Source organism: Limulus polyphemus, unplaced genomic scaffold (assembly GCF_000517525.1).
Source record: "Limulus polyphemus unplaced genomic scaffold, Limulus_polyphemus-2.1.2 Scaffold2299, whole genome shotgun sequence".
NCBI classification, from domain to species: Eukaryota; Metazoa; Arthropoda; class Merostomata; order Xiphosura; family Limulidae; genus Limulus; species Limulus polyphemus.
Genome location: NW_013667909.1, coordinates 8276 through 27493, shown reverse-complemented (window position 1 = coordinate 27493; position 19218 = coordinate 8276). Strand labels below are relative to the sequence as shown.

Sequence of the window (19218 nt, the reverse complement as noted above, 5' to 3'; positions counted from 1 at the left end):
CTTCTTGTCAAAGCTGTTTCTGATAGACCTACCATAAACAGCATGTGAAATATGACATCACTATGCATAGACTTGAGCTTGTGAAATTTTAGATGTTGTATTTTGCTGAACTTTTGTTAGGCTATGCTGAGAAGTTTCTGATTTCTACATTTTAGTTACTTTTGCTTAAAAATATACAACAATAAGTACAAAATACATAAAAAGTAAGGATTTGTAGTATTCTTTGTATACTTGAGTTAATTTGCACTCAAGTAAAAATTAAAGCCATTCTTCCCTAAGCTTCATTGAATCAGATATTTATGTGACCAAAAAAAAGAATTTGCATTGCTTTCATGTATGCATTTTAGAACACCAAAAATATATCATTTACTAGAATAGAATGTTCCAAAACTACTGTAGTTTATTTTGCTTTCTGAATAAGTTATAAACAGGATGGTGATCATAGACAAAGACACTATGGCTGACTAAACTTAAGCATGCCAAAATCAAATAACTGTAATAAGCCTTATGTAGAGAATCTGCTTTTTCAATTAGTTATAAACATATTCACGAGGTATCTAAAATTGATTAGCAAAGCAATCTCTTAAATCAGAGAGGGCTTCTCTGGTGGGTTTGACAACTTTAGTGGTATCAGTAGGCCTAAAACTTTTTATAAAATCATATGAACTGCATATGTTTTTTTTTCCTGAAATGATAGATTTACCTTTGCACACAGTAGTTATTACTTGTGCATCTACCTATGATATTTTGTGCATGCTACTAGCCTTGAACTATCTCTTACCTAAGACACATGTTATAACTTGAACTGTACTAGTGTATGTTGTAATCATCATGTGACAATAGACCACCATCACCACTAGGAGGGTGTTTCTTTAAGTTTAAACTTAATCAATTTCATGAGATTTGCACACTCTTTTCACAGTATTAACTTTCTTTGGGTTCCCTTAATTTGTTTTAACTTCAATTTAAAGCTACGTTCTGTTAATTAACTAAAACAAATATATAGATTTTTTTGATCTGGAGAATTGCTACAATGACCAGGAATTTTGAAGTGATGTTGACTACCACCTCCTCTCAAGGTTCTGGTGATGTTGCTAACACTGTTCCTACTTTGTCTGTGGCCACTGGAGGCTCCTGAACTGTTGAAGGCATTACCATTATAGTTTATCATGGTGTGGGTTCTTTGATGCCTTCTTTACCTCATCTCTCTGTCTCTGCATCTGAAATTATGTTCTTCTCTTTTGGAACCAGACCATGAGGATGATGACTTGGATCAGCTCTTTTTCACCTTCTGGGTTTGCATTAGGTATTTTTTTACCCATTGAGGACAATGTTCCTCCTCCAAATCTCTTTGTGGATTTGTTTTCTAAGGTTTGTACTTTACTTTCATTTTCACTCATTCCCTTTGATTCTTGTTCCTTACTATGTGACTCTCATGCTGAGGATTATTTGTTTTTTTCCTCCTCTCGATGTATGTGTTCATACTGACATGTTTTTGTAACAACTTCATTCCCACTGTCAAATGCTCCATCCTTCTTGACTCCAGGATTTCTTCATCATAACTTACAATCATTACCCTTTTATGTTCTTGGATTCCCAATTATTGGAGTTTTTTCTACCTGCTTGAGAGGCTGACCCCTAACTCCAGTAACACTCTCTAGTGCTCAATTTTCCAAATTTCGTCTTTTTCTTACCTATATCCTTCTTTACCTATCCTCTTTTCATGAAACTCTGCACTGTGATCCCAATAGTTTGCAGACCTTTGGACAAATTTTGCAGCTGAGCAGTTGTATTTCAGGTTCTTACTTATGGCGTTTCTCCTCACTTCTCATCTGTTCTCTTATATTTCAGGTTTTTACTTATGGCATTTCTCCTCACTTCTCATCTGTTCCTGATCCATTCTCTTTCCTGTTCTTTTTTCCTCCTCCTTATAATCTTCAGCATCTTCTGTGTTTCAAGGCTATGGTATTGGATCCTTTGAATATGAGAGCCATCAAGAGGTTCATTTGACCCTCTTCAGAGTTTTATTTTCATTTTTTATTGTTGTCCCCCAAAAGACTAATGACTGGTGTCTCATCATCAGCCTTTTCTCCCAACTACTACTATCTAGTGGTTCCTTGGCTCAAGATGGAGGGATTTCTTCCTCTCTGTTGGTACTTTTTCTCTGGACTATAGATGACCAAGGTCAACATCTTGGACACCTTTCTCCATATTCCAATTGCTCCCCTTTGGCATCATTTCAGCTTCTTATATCTTTAGCTAAGTTATGGGAACATTTACTTACCATGTCCACAGTCTTGGACTTCATTCCATTATTACATGGACGACTGGCTCCCCCTCATCTTTTTTGAGGAGGTCTCCTTCTTAGCCATATCACTTTTTCTCCAAGAGGTAGCTCATTTGGGTTGGCTGGTTAAGTTTTCCAAGTCATTTCTGTCTCTGACTCAATACTTATTCCACCATGGATTCTTTTTCAGTTCTTGAATTATTTGTATCTCTGGAAAATCTTGTCCCTCTAGGATCACATGAGCCTTCGTCGATGGACTTTGAGCAACCAGTGGAAAATCTCTTGTGATTCTCTATCCTCTTATGATGCTGCCACTTTCTCTTCTTGAAGAAAGCATTAAACTCATCTACCCCTGGCTCCTAAAGTGCCCACTGTAGAGGTGGAGTTTTTCACAAGACCACTATAGTGACATATATATTTCATTGTCCAGACTGTACTTTCCATGGACTATCTTGGAAAAAACAGCACCAGAGGAGTGTCTGCTCACTTCCCAGTCACACGCATGCTGACTTTTCAAATTAGGATTCACTGTAACCCATTGTGCTTTCTCCAGCAAAAGACTTTTGTAGGGGTTGGGTCTGATCATGAATTCCTGTCCCTGGGTGATTGAGTGAAGCACAGGAGATTCTTTCTACTACCAGTTCATAGCTGCTGGAGTACACTAGTTGGAGAATTCCTCGTCATTTGTGAGATTATTTTGGAGAGAGAGTCCTACGGGGCAGCACAATGCTTTGGAAAGGGGGACAGGGGTGTTCAGGTCTGTGCAGTTAGGTCACCCCTATTATATAACATGTCAATTTCCCAGTGATTTGGTCAGTCTGATGGGGCATATGACAGGAAGAGACTAAGTTCCTGTTCGAAAGGTGAGTAAATTGTATAATGGAGTATACAATCTGATTATTGCCCTAGCGAAACTACACCTCATGCCTGAATGATCTGTTGTGTTCAAATGTTGGCCATGTCTTCTTCCATCCATCCTTGAAATACAGGGGTTTGTTTTATTTTGTCCTCTTACTTTCAAACTTCCATTTGGACAAAGAGTATACCCTACACGAGATGGATGCAATCTCCCATGAGTGTTACCTTTCTAATAAGCCACAACTATATTGTGTAATACTCCATGGGCTGTTCCCTTCAGTTGCCTTCTTTAAGGGGAGCTCCTCTAGGTTTTTGCAATTGCACCAGCCCCTAATTTCGGGATTCTAGCTGCTGTGTGCAGCGAGTAAATGGATCATTTGAGAATTTAACATTTTAATGACTTGAAAATGTATTACTTATAGATACTTAACTCTTTGCACCCCCCCCCCCCTCCAAACTACTGGTGCAGGCTATTCTTGCTTCATCTAAAAATTAAGTTAATTTAGAGTGCAAGTGCTTATGGGGAGCAGGTGCACATAAAGCATGTGTTACTTTTCTATTGGTAGACGACTATTGTCATTATAACATGTGTTAGATGGAAAATAGCTCATGGTTAGTGGCATGTGCAAAATGTCAAAGGCAAACACTTGAAGTTTAGCTACTGTTTGCAGAGAAGTATCTATTGGAAATACATTTTTGGATAAGGAAAGTTACCTTTCCACATTCCTCCTAATTTATTCATTATTGATTGTCTACTATGTGATAAAAAAAATTATAGATTAATAGCTGTTCTGATTTCCTTGTTTTAAAGTTTAGCTAGTATCAACTTGGTAAGTATGATGTATATAATATAAACAACTATCTAAATCTTATATCCAGCTCAACCTGCAATTGTTTGGTGTTTGTTGGAGCATGGTTCTTTAGTTTTGATGAAGTGGTCTGACTTGTTGGTTTCAAGAAAAAGCCAGTCATCAGAAGTTGGCCTCTCTTTGGAAAAGTCACTACATTCTATTCATGAATGTTCTCAAAACATGCAAGACATACAACTTAAACTAGAGTGGCAAGAACAACTTCTCACACAGCTGGGTATAGCAGCTTCTTTATTTTTTTCTGGTGAGTTCCTAGTTATGTACTTTGTAGTGTAAGATCTCTTATAAGGTTTAATTTTATATGGATAGAAGTATTTTCAAATTAAGATCCTGGTGAATAGAACTAGGTGATTAATGAAACTTGAAAATCGATTAATTGTTGAGCTCACTAATTGACTATGTTCAACTAATCAATTATTCACATCTGAGACTTTAGTTGGAATAATTGAAAATAATAATTAGTGGAAACATTAATTTCAATTAGTTGATAATTTTTGTCAAATTAATCAATGTAATCAATACTTGTAATTAATCAATTACACAGATTGATCAAGTTAATCTCAGCTCTAAAAGGGAATTTATACACGAGTGGAAGTGACATCAACATTCACTTCTTGTAAAATGAATTTTTGCATTAGTGATCTCAACATTTACTTCTGTGGCTTTATATGAGTGAGGGTAACTTTAACATTTACACCTGATGAAGTGTGATTTTTACATTATTTCAGAATTGTTAATTTGCCTCTCTGCACAGCAAAGAGCTATTACCCATGCTACTGCTGTAAAGATTTTTGTGCATACCACAAGCCGTAAATGAAGTTCCCATTCCTACATGTATTAATGTGTATTACACCAGCCTATTATATAATCATCATCAGACTGTAGTTCTTCACCAGTAGTAATCTCCATGAGCACTGGCATTTGAACAAAGGCTTATTCTTTTCTCAGCACTGCTTTGTTCAGATGTTTTTCATTAGGAATTAATTACTTTTTTTCACTAATTATTTTAAACTTTCATTACCAGTTAACATTTGTAGTGTGATCTTTATTTCCTTAATTTTCATGATGAGAAAGACTTCAAATTATAAACATTTCATTTAGAACTTTAATTTGAATTTGATTTTTTCCTTTGCTCAAATGTGTAATTTTGGAACACATGTCTCATTATTTGTAATAAGGTTTCTTTGACAGTACAACTTTCCATGATTTTAACCCAGCATACAGATTTTGTTAAGTACTTTCTAACACTGCTATAAGGACACCATCATTTAGACTGATCTTTTAACCACTATGAAACTATACACATAATAATTCCAACATGATATCTTACCTCTCCACACAAAAAGCTTTCTCAACTTATACTGCCTTTTATTGGTGCAATATTTCACTTGCCACTAGTCTTGCTACTCTCACGTATATATGTATATACATATATATATATGTATATTAACATGCAAATGATCTTGCAGCAACCCTCAACTACGGCTATCATAATTAGTGACTTCTCTAATCATGCACATGTTAATCACTTCTAGATTGGCAGTCCTACTGATTAGATGTGTTTTTCGCTCATGGTTTAATTAACCTATATGTACTTCAGTTAATTTGTTATATTATGTTTTTGTTATGTTTCTTGGAGAGTTACAATTTATTTTATTTTGTCTTCTCTCCTCTTTCAATTTCAAGAGTTATGCGCTCACTGTTTCAGGTGGTCACAACTATGACTGCTCTTACTGCGACAGTGGAATTACCACGTCTAATGGGTCGAAACCACGATTCTTAGGCCCATGAAGTGACGGCTCTTGTCTGTCGGGAGTTGGCCAATTTCGTGTAACTATCAGAACACACTGATGATTGTCCTCACTAGGTTTTCAATGATCTTTTAGCTTGGATTTGGACAGCCTTTTTACCCCTCTTGAATATGCCTCTTAGTTACGTGTCATTTCAGGGGACCTCTTTTTTTTTCCCCTTTGGTGGATTTGTTTTTCAGGTATGTTATGTTCTGTACTTATCTACCATTTCCTGTGTTCAACCCCTGTCCTTCTTGAGGATGAGCCTTTGGGTCATTATTTAGTGTTTCCTCTTCCCCCCAGGTATTGAGGTTCATGCAAGACATTTTGAGGGTATTTGTGGTGAGGAGTCAGTATGCCTCAACCTCCACGTACTGTTATCATCGTTTCAACTTCCCATATTTGGACTCACAGCATTTGGTGTCACTTCTCACTTAGTAGGAATCAGACACCAATAATTTGATTACATTTTCTCGTATTTAACCCTTCTAGGGTCAGGGTTGATGGGGCCAGACACCTTCAATTTGCCCACTTTTGGAGGTCCTTGGAGGTTGATCCATGGGTTTTAAAAGTCATTTCAGTATGTCTGGCCTTCTACTTCCATTCATCTCCCAACATTGTTTCACAATTCGTTCCCTTCTCTCCTTTTCCCACCGTTATTATTGTTCTGATCCCACCCACATCCTTTGTTCAATCAGGGCTCTCTGAGGATATATGACATGTACTGCTCCTTTCTGTGGTTTCTGAGACTGTTTGTTTCTTCAGTGAAATCCTCACCTCTCCCATGACCTTTTCCAATTGCCCTTCTGGGTTGAATTTACCAGTTCATTCTCCTTGCATTTTCTTCCCTTTCTCCTGAGGATTGTTGCATTTTTTATGTTTTCTTCCTATCATATCCATCACCTTACCAGTTCCCTGGCTGCACATTTCCATCTTCCCTTGGGGTACATCATTAGTGTTGTAATTGTTTGTCCGTGGTGGTAAGTACTAAGCTCATTTTTCTTTTTCTTTGCAGGGTCCTTTATCACATATTTGGATCCCACTCTCTGGCAAGTGTTGCCTGACCAGGTATACTCTGTCATAAATTTGCACTGTATGACCTGTGAACATGCTATGTGACTCTTCCATTGTGACTCTTCCTACTGCAGACCTGATATACCATTCCAGAGGCTGCCAGGTGTTGGTTGATTGATTCCATCAACACGTTCTCTGTGGTTTCAAAATACAATGACATAACACTTATCCAGCTCATATTATGCCCACTGTTGATATGGGGTGTTCTTCAGGACTGCTCATTGGTATACCATACAGTCTTTTGCTTCATAAATATGTTTGTCTTGAACTGTACTCACGGACTAACAGGAATAAAAAAGACAGATCTGATGATCTGTATCTTTTAGGCTCTTCCTACTACAGACCTGATGCACAATTCCAAGTGCTGCCAGGTATTCGATGATACACTCCATTAATTTGATCACTCTGCTTTTAAAAATAGGGTTTTACAGTCATCCATTTCATTGCCTCCAGTGCTGCAGTCTCCAACACACTTTTTATCCTCCTCCTTCTAGTGGAGTATGGGAGTCCTTACCACTTACCAGTTCCTAGCCACTGGAGTGGTAGACCATGGAGGTCTGTTCTCCTGTGTGTGCACCATACCACTCAGGGTGGTGGCATTCTGTGGGTGTCAATGGTGTGATGCCCTTCTTACCTTGTACCTGATGTACAACTCCAGATGCCGCCAGATGTTTGATGTAGCACTCCACCACACACACATATATATATATATATATATATATATATATTGCAGTTTGCTCCTCTGGCTATGACACCCTCCCTCCTACCATCCTCTGGATGTTGGTTCCTGGGGATTGGGTGTTGGTTGGAGATGGTCCAGCCACATAATTCTCCACATATGTTTGGCTGGTACCCTCCACCTACGAGGACTGGATGATAAATTCACAATTCTACCAGGTTTTGGACTGGAAGTGCAACCCCAAACTTGCAGCCCTCTTCCTACTGTCTTCTGGATGTCAGTTCCCATTGGATCTGGTGTTGGTTGTAGCTGGACAAGACACATGAATTCTCGCTCCTGTAAGGCTGGGTATCTTCCTCTTACCATGGACTGGACGAAAAAATTCCCATTGCCGTCAGATTTTTGACTAAAGATGAACACCCACCTGGGTTCTTCTTCTTCATACCATCTGCCAGTTCACAGTGAATCTGGTGTTGGAGATGCACACATGCGGAGATGGATTCTTGGTACGGGAGCTCCTCATCCCTGCCAGTACCTGGTTTGAGGTGAAAGGTAGAGGATCCTCTTCCTACCACATACCTGATATACAATACCAGATGTTGCCAGGTGTTGGTTAAAGTCAAACGCCTGTCGAGCTCTATCCACTCTACACCAGGGGTGCCATTATTTCTGTATTTTTTGGAACCTCTTTACATTTTGGCAACATATTACTAAAGGGTGAAGAGTATACCTGGCTCAGAAGTGATGTGGTCTACCACTGGTGTGTTGTTTTCAATTCCTTATCACACCTTATGGTCTTCCTTTGGACACTTCTTAAAATGGGATCATTTTCTCGCTGGCCGTCCACCAGTTCAAAGTGGGACTCTAGCTTTTTTGTCGAAAGTTAACATTTTCCTAAACTGAAAATGTATTTCTGATAGACACTTACCTTCTCTCACATTTCACACTTGTTCTCATCACTTCCGGTGTGAGTTACTTTAGTTAGTTATGAGCAATGTTAACTTTTTTAGTGTAGTAAGTGTTTATTCATGAAATTTGGCAACATTTTAGTTAATGTTACAAGCCATTTTGGTACACGGAAAATTCAGAATTTTTAATTAAGTATAGTTGCTAAAGATTTGTATGTGAATTTGTGGAGTCAGACTCCAACTTGTGTGAGTGCAAAGTGATTTTCATGTTAAGGGTAAATTTCTTTTTCCTTTTACAATTTTCTGATTTCATTTGCATAGCCTGTAGAGTCTCCTAAACGAATATAATATTTTTTTCATTAAAACTGTATTTTATCTGTTACTTTCTCTACTGTAACATTGTATACAGGCTCACACCATTTGATCAACTTTGTAACAACCATAGAAAATGTGAAAAAAATCTAAATTATCCTTTTTTCTTTCTAGAATTACCATATATTGTTACACACAATTATATACTATTTATTCTTAAAGCCAGTGGTAATACAATTCAAATCTCGTGGTCATTTAAAGTTATTGCTTTGCTGCCACTGAAACTACTGTCAAAGCAGCATATATAAGAGAGAATTATTCACATTTTTTTAAAAATGGATTACAAGCTTCACTTTACAGAATATAATTCATTAAAGAAAAAGCAACAGATGCTATAAGTTTGCATTTTAGCTTGGAGATGTCTATGGTATAAGGTGTAAATCTTCTAAACTTAGAAAATAATGTAGAGGTGGAAAGAAATTTTAAAATGTACAAGTTGAAGCAAAGAAATGTCATTTGATACCCAAAAGTGAAGATTGAGAATTTATTTGAATGTCCTTTGGAAGTCATCTCATTTGGGATGACTGGTTTGGATTTCCAATTCAGTTTTTACCCACATTGTGTCACATTCACTTGGAGGTCTTTCTAAATTTGTATGTGGGGCAGTTTCAGTCTACTATTTTCCATCTTTGAGACATGGAGTGTAGATTGAGAATTTATTTTTCTCTCTCTCATTTTTCATCTACTCTTTTTTTTCTTGCTTGCTCAACTTCTTTGCTATTTGAGAATGCTTCACTTTCTTTTATATGCTTTATATCATGACTGTTAGCTTTATTGGGGAAACTTGCACATACAGGTTTTCCATCTTGCTCTTGCTTTTCTTCTTCAATTGTGTCCTAGTTAACTTGTTAATTTCTTTCTTGGATATACTTCAATGGGAGCCTTATATTCTGATTTTAACTTCCCTCAGTCTTCTTCCAAGGATCCTTGTGTTGTACCCTTTCTTTGTGATTAGGTTTTTGTATAATTTTGCAATCTTGAGCTGAAGTGGCTTATCATCAGTTATCTATGCTCACTTTGATTTTTTGTTTTTTGTTTACCATCAGGACCCACCAGGTTTCTTGTACTATACAGCCTGTTCCTTTTTCCACTTCTTATTGTTCCTATCTGATGTCATCTGTGGGGTATGGCCTTCTTGGGTCTTGGTAGTGACTTGTTTCTGGAACAACTCCTCAGCTCCAGTCTGGTAAGAGCTCATCTCTCACACTGTACATCTGTGAACTCCCTTTGTCACAGAATACTAGCTTACACAGGTGTTTTTTTGAGGACTTTTCCTTCCACTGCCATGGTACAATTCCTTGACCTCACTCTGAGGTTTTGTCTTTGCCTTTTTGTTGTTTTCACAAAGACAGAAGATTGGTATTGTGTCATAGATCTGTCCTACTTGTACCAACTTTGTTCCAGATGGACAGTTTCACACTTTTCCACGAGTACTCTCCAGGTGTGTGGATGACCCAGATCAAGATCTCAGACTGTTTCTCTACATCCTGAATTATCTCTCCACCTTTTACTTCCTTTGGGTTCAGTGGGCTTTTGCTTGGAGGTCACATTGCTAAGGCCTACTGATACACTACTTTATGAATGTCTGGCTTTTACTTGCCCTATTCGTCCTGGTGTTCACTGTTGTGACCTCCCTCCTCCTTTGGAAGTCCTCTAATTTGGGATGACTGGTTTGGATTTCCAATTCAGTTTTTACTCCACACTGTATCACATTTACTTGGAGGTCTTTCTAAATTTGTACGTGGGGCAGTTTCAGTCTACTCTTTTCCATCTTTGAGAGATGAATTTTCTGATATCTAGGCTCTGTCTCTTAATTTCCTTGATTTTCATGGACATGCTCATGCCCAGAAATCTCCTGTCTTCTTTTTTGCCTCTTGCTATCATGGTGGGAAACTATCCCACACAACCCAAAACATCCCTCTACCCCACCTCACTCAGACTTTTATCTGTTTGGAAGCTCTCTAGGGCTTAGCGGTAAGTCTGAGGATTTATTAATCTCAAACATGCAGATTTTCATACCTGTGGTGAATGCAGAATAGGTAGCCAATCTTGTAGCTTTGTACTTGATAACTAAACCTACAAACAATACCCGTTAACCAATGCCTCTATTCAGGTGGGAGTGAAGTTATGGACTCCTGATCTATCTCCAGGAAGGTAGTTTCTCTATATTTACACCCTTAAGATGTTTGCAGCTCAGCAGGCTTACCATCATGTTCTGTTTGGTCTTCTTATCAAGATCCATTCATATATTTCTTTTGTTGTTTCTTCCATCCACTGACTGGGAGGCACTTGTTCTTAATACGTTTATTTTCTTTGCTCTAGTGTCTCTTTTGCCACATGACCATCACATTCATATTGTCAGTCTATGATGACTTGGGAGCTTAGGCCCTGGTGATGAACTATCTCACCTAGACCAGATCCATCCCAGAGATTGATCTCTCCATCCTCTGGTGTTTTCAGTGGATGTGGTCCCACTATGGAAGTCCTATCATCACTGCCTTTCTAACTTACTTCAACTCATTTGATTTACTATCCCAAAGTACACTTGTGGCAGATGAAGTTCTGTGTTCAGTTTCTTTTTATATGCTTTAGACATATTTTCTTCTTGTTTGTGGGAGATGTGTATTTATTTTGCTTTTTCAAAAATGAGCCTTTGTTGTTCATGGGAATATGTGTAGGACGTGTTGCTCTCATATTGATGGAGGGATTTAGTCTAATGATGATTATATCATAGGCTGGCATAATATATGTTAGTATGAGTTGGGGTGAGAGCTTTGCTCAAAGCTTGTGGCATGTGCATAAATCCTCATGGCAGCTACATATGGTAATAGTTCTTTGTTGTGTAGAGGTGAGTAACTATACAAAATACATTTTACAGGTGAGGAAAATAACTTTGAACACTTACTTACTGATTAGAGTTGGGCACTGGAATTTGTTAATCAATTAGTCATTGGGCTCATTAATTGATTATTCTCACATGAAACTAATCTTTGTATTTTTAGCTTTTATTTGTTTTATAAGACATTTTTGAACTATCCTGTATTTAATATTATAAACATCTTTAGGTACAACAAATTAGCATTAAGTAATGTCTTTAATTCTATACTGTTGTACAAGAAAATTTATCATATATATGTCATTGTATGAAAATGTAACAAGCTGTAAATAGGATTAATATTATTTCATGGGTTTCTCCTTACAACTTTTCATAAGTCTACAAAAACTACTAAATCTCTTGGTGAAAATAGATATTACTTCGTGACATTGATTATAAATGTAATATAACAAACTAAACATAACAGTGAATAGTACTATAAAGTACAGGTTAATATAAATTATTTACACTTATTTGTAGGAGTTGGGTTTACAATTTTATATGAATACAGCTATATTGAACCATTCAAGCACATGGATATTTAAATGTGTGTTTACTGTGCAAATGGACAATAAACATAACAACACATGCAACTTTACTTTTTAGATGTAGAGGACAATAAGATTATCAGTTATCATTGGTATGAAATAAGCCATTGTGAAATGTGAACAAAAATTTATTATTTTGAATCAGCAAAATGCAGATTCATCTTCTTTATTGTTATTACATTTTTAATTGTCACTGCACATTATGAAGGCTATATTGCAATTGCAGCCTGTTTATACAAAATCTGACATGTTTTCCCTTTCAATGCTTTGTATCTAGCTAGAGTTTGTTTTAATTAAATATGGATGCTGTTAATGCAAATTGGTTATGACTTAAAGATATTATTAGACTGTTGTTAGTTTCTGACAAATACAGTTAAATGAGCAAGCTATTCAGCAATCAACATTTTGTTTGAGCAAATACAGTATAAGGAATATTAACTTGCCATAATGATTTTTTATTCAAGTAATCTTACCCAACTAACAGTTGTTAATTTTGAGCTTGTAATAAATAAGTAGCATATTAAGTTAAAGACACACTATTGTTTAGTCCAAGCAAGGTAAACACAAACAACAGGCATCACTGTAGCTAGATATGTAACCATTAGTTACTAGGCCACACTTTCACTTTTGTGAGTTGTGTACAAGCAGAATGCATGTGGACAGTCACTGAAAGGATGAACATGTTTGATGGCATTGGGAATCAGATCCATGTCCCTCAAATTATGATGCAACCACTCTAATCACCAGGCTATGGCAATCCAAAGTTGAATAAACCTGAATTAATCAAAATGATATTAATGAGAAATCATAAAGGCAATATTTTGATTATGTGGAGAATTTGAACAATTTGAAATACTAATTTCAATTAGTTGATTATTTTATGACACAAATCAATGTAATTGATGCTCATATATAATAAATTAATTAAGTACCCTGCTGTACTTGTTATAAAGTGTGTTTTTACATGAGTGAAGAATACTTCAAATATTTGGTTCTGATGTAGTCTGGTTTTACATGGATCAAAGTAATTTAAACTTTTAAAATTGGCAAAATTAATATGTTGTAGTAATTTAAACATTCATTCATTTAGAATAAGATGCATTTTATAACAAGGTGATTTTCTTTTGGTGTAGTTTATATATTAATTTGAACATTAACTAATGTATGTATTTATATATGTTACTTTTGGCAACCCATTTTTTGATCTAAATATGTACATGATTAACTTAGTATTAACATTTTATGATTGTAGAGTAGATATATCTTAAGTGTAAGATTAGAGAGAACTTGGACTAACTCTATTATGTATAATGCTTTTTTTGATGTATTGTTTTTAAAATCCTGGAATTATTTTACTTATAAAATACTGTATTTATTATACTTATTTGCTTAACATGTAGTTTATATACTGCTCACAAGTTATTGTACAGTTGGTAGACTAGCATATTTTTACATACAAGTACTTCAGCAGGTAGCAAGAGTGAGACCTTCCCATCCTGCACCTGTACAGTTGAGATGTTGAGCATCTATTCTGATGTATATGTGCTTCAAGTGCAGTTTGACAAAATTGAAACTCTTGGTCTGAAGAAGGATTGGTGGTATTTTGTTGTTAATGTCCGGGAAAAATATTCTTTGAATGGCAAATCACTTGTGAAAAGTATACCCTGTAAAAAAGGTAAATAAATCTTTAAAAATAAGATAGGTAGTTACTGTAATGCATACCATTTTTTATCAGTGGGTGATATTACTAGTAAACCCTAGACAGTAAGCATAATTATCAAAGATGCTAAATTCTGTTTTGTTTGATCTTTTCTAGCCTATATACCACAAAAGCTATAATTCTTTATTTTTGTGGAATAAAACAATTTATATTGAAGTTCAAGTACCAAAACTGAAGAATTATTAATGCAAAATGTTTAAATATAAAGCCATGTCTGAGTTAACAGTGAATTGTGACTCTTATGAAACAAGATTTCTTCGCACTTATCTTTGTTAAAAACTAGAACTGAATATTAAGGATTTTTTAATATTTGTAAATGTAATTTTTCAAATACAGTGTCTTAATGCGCCAAAGTTAATTCTTTCTGTACAACAGAACACCTCAGGTGCCAAGTGCACAAGTCCATATCAAATATCAGAATTTTAAGTAAAAATAATAATTCTAGCTTTTTCAACAACTTTTGATTCAAAATTATTTTAGATTTGATATATTGTAAGTTTTTCAACATTAATTTAGTGTAATTTGCAAGTTGCAAAGGAAAACTAAAAATATTCAACTTCTTATTTCTATGTAGATTTGAGGAGTCACACCTATAAACAATGCATTTATAAATTATTTGAGAATGTTTTTTACTTAATCATAAAGCATATGATTATATTTGCTGGGAAAATATCTCATGAATAATTATACATGGTTTGTTTCACAGATGATCTGCCTTCTTTTTCACTAGTTTTATCAGTACATCCTGTTCTCACCCTTGTGATCTTAACAACTTTGAAAGTAACTATACGATGGTTAAAATACCATTGGATATAGCAGATTATAGAATATTTATGTCAATGAAACATGAATAAAGTGTTGTGAGAAGTCATTTATGGTTTTGTGGAAAATGACTAGATGGAAGATCAATGGAATCTAATGGGAAATTTAGAAGATTTAAGAAATAAACTACATATCTGGGTATATTTATATAGTTTTGTTAGATATCCTTTTCATTCCTGGAAACATTTTGTATGAAATTATGTTTGTTTGAAAGCTGAATAAATTTTCTGTGACAAGACATCAGGTAAGCTTTGTTAGATTTCGAAAGTGTGGTAGGCAAAGGCAGAATATTCCAATAATTCCAATTCTTATTCATTGAAATATGTAATAACTTCTACCAGAAAAGCTGCAATTGTTGTTAAGCTTATTATGTTCAAACAGTACACAAATATAAAGGAAATAATTGTGTATTGAAAATGAACAAAAATATATAAAATGATGCTGACCAAGAGTATTGTCAGCAAAAATATTGTTACCTAACCTGATCTGACACTATTTTGAATGGTGAGGTCCTAGGTTGCAGATAAATCTTTGCCAGTTTTGTAGTGTTTTTTTTTTTACAAGCTATAGCCAGAAGTGATGACTTCTGCAATCAGCAAAATATAGTATCAAACTAAATTTGTTAATGAGTGTCAATCAAGTTGAAATTGACTGTATACATATATACAATGGGACTTTCTGATAAACAATAAAAAGAAGAAGAAATTATAAGACAAAAGGAAACTTTTTTCAAAATAATATCTCGCAACAAAATTCTGGAAGTTTGATACAGAAAATGATAGAAAACTAAAAAAAAATGTATAACATAACATTAAAGGACAACAAGGGAATTTTTGGTCTATCTAGACCATCCTATTCACTAAATTAAAGCTAGCCCTTATCAAGCTTTCCCTTAAGTTACTGCATCTTCTACATATAAAGACAACCTGTTCCAAAGTCCAACTACCCTGTTTGAGAACTAAAGCTGTTTTAGTTGAAGAAGACTATTACTCTACCAAAATCTACATTTGTGTTCCCTTAGTCTTACTATTCTCACCATTAAATATGAAAAAAAGATGATGCATCAACAATATCAGTCTCCTTAATAAGCTTAAACACCTCAGTTTGATCTTTTCTAACTCTTCTTTTTTCAAGCGAACACAAGTTCAGAGCTTTTAGCCTCTCCTCGTATGACAACCTTTCAATACCAGGTATCATCATAGTAGCCCTCCTCCAAATCCTTTTCAAAAATTCAGTGTCCTTTCTTAAGGTAAGGAGCCCAAGACTGAACACAGTACTCCACATGTGGTTTAACCAATGATATTATAGCCTCTTTAAACTTGTATTCAGTATTTCTGTAGATACAACTTAAAATCCTGTTTGTAATGTTACTAACAACAGCACATTGCTTGGATGGGTTAAGATAATGATCAACCAAAACATGAAGATTCTTTTCTTCCATAACTGTTTGGGTTAGTCTCATCAAAATTATACTCATAATTCAGAATTGTGATCCCAGATGCATTTCCTCACATTTATTATAATTAAAAATAATCTGCCTTTTATTCACCCACCTCGTTAAATAATTCAATTCATAATTCAGAATTGTGATCCCAGATGCATTTCCTCACATTTATTATAATTAAAAATAATCTGCCTTTTATTCACCCACCTCGTTAAATAATTCAATTCCGTTTATAAAGCAGTAGCATTCTCCTTGTAACCAGCAACACCCAAAACTTTAATGTCATCAACATATTTAAATAATCTATTGATCATTACTTACTAAAAGAGCAAAGGTCCTAAAACAGCTCTGAGGTACCCCATTTATGACATTATTCCAGTTTGACTGAACTCCATTCTTAAAAACCCTCTGCTTTTTTTCACCCAGCCACTCTTCTATCCAGTTTGCTAACTTATCCCTCACACCTATAGAGATAATTTTTTTTTACAAGCCTTTTATGTTGCACCTTGTCAAATGCTTTCTGAAAATCCAGATATATAAAACCCACATCTGTACCCTTATCTACATAAGCAGTAACTCTTTTGAAGAATGTCAAAAGATTTGTAAGGACAAGATTTTCCCTTAGTGAAGCCATGTTGACTATCTAATAAGATTCTAAACTTTGTTAAATTTATTATCAGACTTTCCAAAACTTTTTCTACAAATGATGTAAGACTAATAGGCCTATAATTACTGAGACAATTTGTATCATCTTCCTTGAAAAGAGAAGTAACATTAGCCAACTTCCAATCCTCTGGCACCTGACGACTATTCAAGGATTTACAAAAAGTAGTAGTAAGTGGCTCACATATCCAATTCTTAACCTCCTTCAAAACCCTTGGGGGAAATGTTACTTAGCTCAGGAGTCTTATCATTCCTTAAACTTCCCAATTTTTTCTTAACAAGCTCAGAATTAATGTGATCATCTTGTTAAGTCTTTTTTCTATGTAGCGGCTGTTCAGGATGATAAATATTGCTTAACTTTTCATTAGTAAAGAAAGAAAAAGTAGAATTTAATAACCCAGCCATCCCATAATTATTAGATATTAGCTTTCATGTGTCATCTCTCAAAGGCCCTACTCACATCTTAAAAGTTTTCTTATCCTTAAGTTACTTGAAGAAATACTTATAATTGATTTTTACATTTTCAGCCAACCTTTTTTGGGATACTTTTTGTTTTTTCTTTTATTTCCTAATTTTCCATTTGACCAGCTTTCTTGATCTTCTATAATCGTCCAAATCTGTCATTTCAATCAAATGAAACTTATTATATCTATGCTTTTCTTTAATTTTATCTTATACCTTTTATGAGCCAACCTGGTTTATTATTTGCAGCCACCCCTTTTTTGTCTATAAGGAACATGCCTATCTTGACTACTTAAGAACTTATTTTTTAATTTTTTCACAATTGATTAGGATTTACAACTAATTCAGATGCCCAATTCACAACAGATAAAATATGGAACCAAGATCCCAGCCTCTACCTTATCAACCATTTACAATTAATTCATAATAGCATTATTCCTAGTACATTCTCTAACCAATTGTTGAAGAAAACCATCCTGAACAGTTTCTAAAAACCTGTTTCCCTCATGATTTGACTCTAACATTTCTCAATCTATAAGTTTAAAGTTAAAATCTTCCATAATTATAACCTCATTAACAATTGAAAACTTTATTGTACTGTAGAGTTCCTCACTAATTTCACCAGTTTCATCTGGTGGTCTGTAACAAAATTCATCTAGAAGCCTTCTCACCTTCTTTTTTTATAACCACTACCAGAAACCCAAATAGATTCAACCTCATTGCTATTAGCAGCTTTGATATTCTCAATCTGAACTGGCTGTAACTCACATTTTACTCTTTCTCCTTTTTTTAGTACTCTATCTTTATTAAACAACCTATAACCTTTTATTTCAAAGAAATTTCTGTCATAAAAATTGTCTACATTTAGCCAGGTTTCAGTAATTCTTATTATATCAAAAATCCTTCAGTGCTCTAAAGACATTCATTTTATTTCTTATACTTCTGGCATTACAATAACAGTTTATCCTACTATTAAAACTACCTTTTTACCTTGTTCCCATACTATACCCCTTTCTGTATCTGTTTTTCTTTTTTTTGTCATTATTATGGCAAACAAGCCAACTCCTCTAGTTAAATATAAACCGTCCATTCCAAAAAGCTTCTTTTTCCCATTGAACTGATCCTACAAATCCAACCAGCCAACCTACTCTTCCTTACATATTAATCTAAGCATAAGATCCCTCTCTAGTAACCTATTTAAAATTTCATCCCCACAATTGTCTTGGCAGTATCCCTGACAGCATTAAGTTATTATGGCCCTTTTTTTAATGCCTTTATTGATGCCTTGTACTGAACAATAAGCCACCATGACCTACCCTTCACTGCATCATTAGCCTTTCTATGCACTACAGGGACTGCATCACTGCTAGCATTCCTTATTTTGTAACTTGTTCTCTTGAGTATATTAATTAGATTCTCCACCAGTGGACAGCATAATTTAATCTTTTTCTCACAGCTTAACCTACAGACCACCCCATATCTATATGTTGTACCAAAGAATCTCCTATATAAATAATCCTCCTATGTTTTTCATTCCCATCCCTGTATGTCTCTAAGTTCATCATCTGCATAAGTTAAAGGTTGAAATCTATTACTTAGTAGAACCTGTTTATTATAATTAAATCCACTACTACTAACCTAATAGTAATGTTTTAACTACCTCAAATACATTATTAGCCATTATATCCTTTGCAAGCAAAAGCTTAATTTCCTCTTTAAATCATGCTATCATTTCCTACAGTTTACCCTTTTTTTCATCCATAGCCTCTACCCTATTTAAAACAGCTGTTACGTCTCTGTTTGTTAATTAACTTTCCGTAACTTCGTTCCAACGAAACTTTAACGAC

At 34.9% G+C, this 19218-nt stretch overlaps 1 protein-coding gene across 1 annotated transcript in view; it reads left to right on the top strand.

The window, feature by feature from the left end:
* LOC106466551 (Fanconi anemia core complex-associated protein 100-like) overlaps window positions 1-19218 on the top strand; it is a gene marked incomplete at its 3' end in the record, with an annotated part of 42383 nt that overhangs the window by 19834 nt on the left and 3331 nt on the right. Inside the window, exons 7-8 of the mRNA XM_013926844.2 lie at window positions 4025-4258; window positions 13732-13935. Of these exons, the coding sequence (XP_013782298.1) occupies window positions 4025-4258; window positions 13732-13935 (438 nt within the window). The remainder of the gene's footprint in view (window positions 1-4024; window positions 4259-13731; window positions 13936-19218) is intronic.